Below are 6,258 nucleotides of genomic sequence, written 5' to 3' on the forward strand. Positions count from 1 at the left end.
AAAAAAAAAAAAAGAAATACACAAAAATTTCAATCTTGACCAGACAGAAATAGTCATGCCCCAGAGCTCCAGCCATGATGAGCCCTTCAATACTTGGCAACAATGCCTACAAATAGATCTGAGGGCTTCAGAAAAATTATCCTAGGAGGGAATTTGATAGAGACTCATTAACAATAACCTGAAAGAATTTGTGCTTTCATTCTTTCTTAGATCATTATTCCAAAGAGTTCATTCAGCTCACATTGCAATTCAGACTGCAAAATGAAAGAGGTTAACATGTCCTTTGTGGTGTCATTGGGAGGATCAATTTCAACTTCTAGATGAACTACTCAAATCAATTTTCAAAGATCGAGACTACTTGACCAAAAGGTGGGTGCGCAGCGATCCCCCTGGGCAGATCATGTGGTTCAAACATTTTAATACCAAAATATAAACAATACTACAATACTCACTTTTAGTTTCTTGTTCAGTTTACAGCAGTATCTGTACACCATTGCCAAGTTCAGAGGTCCAAAATCTGCATAGAAACTAAGACACAAGAAAACAAACAAAAAAAATGTAATATTCAATACAATCTTCAGTGACATCAATGCTCATTTTAATTTTCATAAATGTATGATCAAATTTCAATTGTCCTCAGGAATAACGGTCATTGTATAACTATTTTGATTCATGGTAATCCAAATAACTCATAGTTTCACCCCACTAATACCCTCCAGCTACTCTAACCAGTCTCTTACTGGGGAACTAGTAGGAGAGTTTTGAGTTCCACCTTCTGTCTCCCTGACAGGCCATTTAAATATTGAAAAGAAAACAAAGAAAGAACTAATGTGAACAGAAGGTGGACATGGCCTATCCTACCTGCTTTTATTTCTTTATCACCTACTTAGTCACAAATTCAGCTTCTCTACTTTGGGGGAGAATTCCAACTACTGCACTCAAATTCGCAAGAATCTTAAATCCAGCTTTCATTCCCCTTTTAGTTTCTGTATTATAAGACAGACTGGCTGCTCTCCCTCTCGCCACCTCTTTGCTTTTCCTGGGTATAATCACCAGTCTGCAGATCTGCTCTCTTTTTGTTTTTTTTTTAAGACAAGAGTCTCACTCTGTCATCCTGGGTAGAGTGCCGTGGTGTCACCATAACTCACAGCAACCTCACACTTCCAGGCTCAAGTGATTCTCTTGCCTCAGCTTCCCAAGTGCCAGGACTACAGGTGCCCGCCACAATGCTCTGTTAGTTTTAGAGATGAGGTCTCGCTCTGATTCAGGCTGATCTTGAACCTGTGAGCTCAGGCAATCCACCCTCCTCATTCTCCCAGAATGCTAGGATTACAGGCATGAGCCATGGTGCCCTGCCCATATCTGCTCTCTTAACCACGGTCATGAATTTAACCAACAACCTACGGAAAAGAGATGTCTGCACTTGAGAGCCAGCATCAGTCTTCTCTATCTTCAGTTAACTGCTGGACCCCCCATTCACAAGCTTTTCTGTCACTTGCAACTCAGAATGTCTAAATTCAACACAGTTTCCCCTCATATCAGCCCCACAGACTAAAAAGCTTCTCCCACTCACATCAGGCATGAGACCTCTCAATCGCAATAGACCAGCAAATAAATATTTAATGTTTATATATCATATAAGCCACTACTCCAATCATCCCTTCCCTTCCTGTTCCCACTGCAGCAACAGAAATTCAGATCCTCCTCATCTCACACCAGAGCTGTCTGAAATCTCTCTCCTTCCCACTCAGGCTGTGTTCCGCAATAGAGATTCATCTTCATCAAATCTCACTGCTCACATATCCTCCCACTATTCAAAACTGTTTAATGGCTCCTCAGAATAACTCTTTGGCCCAGTAAGCAAAGCCTTACACAACATTTCCCTGGCCTCCAGGCTGATCTTATCTCCTAACAGGTCCCATCTGTAATCTTCATTCCCAAATAGTCCACACACAGGCTGGGTCCCCTGGTGGCTCACACCTGTAATCCTAGCACTTTGGGAAGCTAACAGGGGGATTGCTTGAGGAATATTTCAGACCAAATATTCTACATGTAATTCCTTTTTTGTTTTTTTGAGACGAGGTCTCGCTTTGTCACCCACACTGGAGTACAGTGGTGTGATCACAGCTCACAGCAACCTCAAACTCCTAGGCTCAAACCTCAGATCCTCCTTTCTCAGCCTCCCAAGTAGCTGTGACTGTAAGCATGTGCTATGACACCCAGATAATTTTTCTAGTTTTTATAGAAAATGGGGTCTCGCTCTTTCACAGGCTGGTCTGAAACTCCTGAGCTTAAGTGATCCTTACACCTTAGCCTTCCAAAGTGCTAGGATTATAGGCATGAGCCACCGTACCCAGCCTAGGTAAACTCTGAATCCAAGCCTGCTCACATTGGTCTCCTTACCACCGGTACCCTCCTTTTTTGATTCTGCTACATTCTAGCTTCCTCAAAATCCAGCCACCCTTCTCCAGGAAGCCTTTTCAGTCACTTAGGGAATAGTGAACTCCTTTCAGAGTTCTCTTTTTTTTTTTTTGGAGACAGAATCTCACTTTGTCACCCACAGTAGAATACCATGGTGTCACAGTTCACAGCAAACTCAAACTCTTGGGCTCAACTGATTCTCTCGCCTCGGCCTCCCTAGTAGCTGGGACGATATGCACCTGCCACAACACCCGGCTATTTTTAGAGGCAGGTTCTCGCTCTTGCTCAGGCTGGTTTCAAACCTGTAAGCTCAGGCAATCACTTGCCTCCATCTCCCAGAGTGCTAGGATTACTGGCGTGAGCCCCTGTGCCCTGCCCCTCTCAGAGTTCTCAAAACTTGCCAAGTCATTCTTTTGGTCCATGACACATATTACCACATGCTGAAAACTAAGTATAGATTCTACTTGCTCAACTCTGCCAGGGACTGTATCACTTGGAAGAATGCCCTATACTAATACAAAACTTTAAAGAATAAGTATTCATTATGAATAGTTTGCTCGTTAATGATCTAAATTCAACTAAGCCTAGAGAAGAAGTTTACTAAACACCATCCAGTTTCTAAAAATCCATCCCAAAAAGACCTTTATTTTGAGAAACTCATTTGATTTAATTTTCTGCCACCCAAAATTAAACTACCATAACGATGTCATTATGCTACATAAGATCTGCCTTTAGCCACTTGCCTTAGCTAAATGAAGAATACTGAACTTATTTAGGCAAGTTGGTAATATCTTGGATTTTATACTCCAGGTAGCACCAGAATTGGCTGTCTCTGTCCATGGGAGAAATGTTCATGAAAGAACACAGAGGTGCCAAAGAAGAAAACCTACAATGACTTGGAATAAAAGTTCTAGTGAAGAGAGTGGAGAGATGAACAGTGGAGACTCAGAAAGGGGAAGGAAGTGAATAATGAGAAAGTACCTAATAGGTGTAATGTACTTTAGTCAAGTGATGGCCATCCTAAAAGCCCTGACTTGACAATGCAGCCCTGTAACAAAATTATACTTGTACGCCATAAATTGATACAAATTTTAAAAATAAAAAATAGAAAACAAAGAAAAAAGAAATAAAAGTTATTGATTTATTTCTAAAGTTGCCAGTGTGATCTTCTGCTGTATATATAAACAAAATACCCAAGAATCCAAAATGAGCTATACCTATAACCTAGTTATTAACCAGCCCAAGGGCTCAGCACCCATAGCACGGTGGTTATGGCGCCAGCCACATACACTGAGGGTGGTGGGTTTGAACCCGGCCCGGGCCAAGCTAATCAACTGCAACAAAAAAATAGCTGGGCATTGTGGTGGGCACCTATAGTCCCAACTACTCGGGAGGCTGAGGCAAGAGAATTGCTTAAACCCAAGAGTTTGAGGTTGCTATGAGCTATGACGCCATAGCACTCTACCGAGAGAGACATAGTGAGACTCTGTCTCAAAAAAAAAAAAAAAAAAGAATTAAACAGTCCAAGACCAAAGAATAAGAACTCACTGAGGGCCGGGCGGGGCTTGGTGGCTCACACTTGGGAGGCCGACGCGGGTGGACTGCCCTAGCTCACAGGTTCAAGACCAGTCTGCGCCAGAACAAGACCTCGTCGCTAAAAATAACCGGGTGTTGTGGTGGGTGCCTGTAGTCCCAGCTAGCTGGGAAGCTGAGACAAGAGAATCACTTAAGCCCAGGAGTTTGAGGTTTCTGTAAGCTGTGACACCAGGGCTCTCTACCAAGGGCGACAAAGTGAAACTCTGTCTCAAAAAAAAATAAAAATAAAAACTCACTGAAAAGAACCAAAGTGAAAAGAGAACAGGACAGTGCCATTTCCCCATCAGCATTTGCCCACTTCATGTCTTTGTATCACATTTTGGTAATTCTCATAATATTTTGTATTTTTCATCATTATTATATCTGTTATAGTGATCAGAGATCAGTGGTCATCAATGTTACTGTTGCACTACAAATCGTGCCCATGTAAAGTGGTAAACTTAATTGATGACACTGTGCATGTTCTGAAGGCTCCACTGACCAGTCATTCATCCACCTCTCTCCCAGTCATGGGACCTCCCTACTCCCTGAGATGCAATGATATTGAAATGAGGCAAATCAATAACCCTTTAAGGATCATACATCTCAGCCAGATGTGGTGGCTCATGCCTGTAATCCTGGCAATTTAGGAGGCTAAGGTGGGTAGATTGGTTCAGCTCAGGAGTTCAAGACTAGCCTGAGCAAGAACAAGACCTGGTCTCTACTAAAAATAGAAAAATTAGCTGGGCACTGTGGTGGGAGTCTGTAGTACAGCTACTTGGGAGGTTGAGGCCAAGAGGATCAGTTGAACCCAAGAATTTAAGGTTGCTGTGAGCTAGGACACTATGGCATTCTACCCAGGGCAATAGTAAGACTCTGTCTTGGAAAAAAAAAAAAAAAGAATCATACATCTCTCACTTTAAATCTAAAGCTAAAATTGATTAAGCCTAGTGAGGAAGGCATGCCCACAACCAAGAAAGGTGTCTTGTGCCAAACAGCCAAGTTGTAAATGCAAAGTGAAAATTCTTGAAAAAAATTGAAAATGCTACTCCAGTAAACACACGAACTTTAAGAAACCAAAATGGTCGTATTGCTGATATGGAGAAAATTGAAGTGGTATGAATACAGGATCAAGCCAGCCACACCATTCACTTAAGCCAAACCCTAATCTAGAGCAAGGTCCTAACTTTCAATTCCAAGAAGGCCGAGGGAAGTGAGGAAGCTGCAGAGGAAAAGTTTTAAGCTAGTATGGGTTGGTTCCTTAGGTTTATGATGCACAGGAGAAAGTCAAAATTAACATTAACTGGAGTTTGTAAGAAGCTGATTCCAACCCCCACGGCTGACATTGAGGGGTTCAAGATTTCAGTGGAGTAAGTCACTGCTGATGTGGTGGATATACCAAGAGAAGTGGAGCCTGAAGGAGTGGCTGGATCGCTGCGATCTCCTGGTAAAACTTGAATGGATGATTCTTATAGATGAGCTAAGAAAGTAGTTTGTGGAGGGAGAATCTACTCTTGGGGAGGGAACTGGGAACATTATTGATGTGGCCACAAAGGATTCACAATATTACATAAACTTAGTTGATAAAGCAGCATGGGAGTTTGAGAGGACTGACTCTAATTTTGCCAGTTCTACTGTGGGTAAAATGCTACCAAACACCAATGCATGCTACAGAGAAGTCTTTCATCAAAGGAAGACTTGATTGATGCCCTGTGTCTGCCAAAAATAGAAAAATGAACCATAAGTCATGGTGGGTGCCTGCAGTCCCAGCTACTCATGAGACAGAGGCAAGAGAATCACTTGAACCCAGGAAGTTAAGGTTGCTGTGAATTAGGCTGATGTCATGGCACTCTAGTAGCCAGGGCAACAGAGTGAAACTCTGTCTTTAAAAAAAAAAAAGGAAGGAAGAGTCCCTCGAGTCGCAAACTTCACTGTTGTCTTATTTTAAGAAACTGCTACAAGTACAGCAACCTTCAGCAGCTATAGCCCCATCACTTGGCAACCATCCATCAAAGCAAGACCCTCCACTAACAAAAAGATTACAACTCATTAAAAGCTCAGATGATAGGCTCGGCACCTGTGGCTCAAGCAGCTAAGGCACCAGCCACATACACTTGAGCTGTCGGGTTCCAGTCTAGCCTGGGCCTGCCAAATAACAATGACGGCTGCAACCAAAAAATAGCCAAGCAGGGCGGTGCCTGTGGCTCAAAGGAGTAGGGCACCGGTCCCATATGCCAGAGGTGGTGGGTTCAAACCCAGCCC

At 42.7% G+C, this 6,258-nt stretch overlaps 1 protein-coding gene across 4 annotated transcripts in view; it reads right to left on the reverse strand.

The window, feature by feature from the left end:
* The window catches only part of CDC14A (cell division cycle 14A), a 191,818-nt gene that overhangs the window by 162,452 nt on the left and 23,108 nt on the right, over positions 1-6,258 (reverse strand). For all 4 annotated transcript variants that reach the window (XM_003784115.3, XM_023509846.1, XM_012801650.2 and 1 more), the window contains exon 3: positions 453-528. In XM_003784115.3, coding sequence (XP_003784163.1) covers positions 453-528 — 76 coding nt within the window. The remainder of the gene's footprint in view (positions 1-452; positions 529-6,258) is intronic.

Source organism: Otolemur garnettii, unplaced genomic scaffold (genome assembly GCF_000181295.1).
Source record: "Otolemur garnettii isolate 467f Iridium unplaced genomic scaffold, OtoGar3 scaffold00010, whole genome shotgun sequence".
In the NCBI taxonomy this organism is placed as follows: Eukaryota; Metazoa; Chordata; class Mammalia; order Primates; family Galagidae; genus Otolemur; species Otolemur garnettii.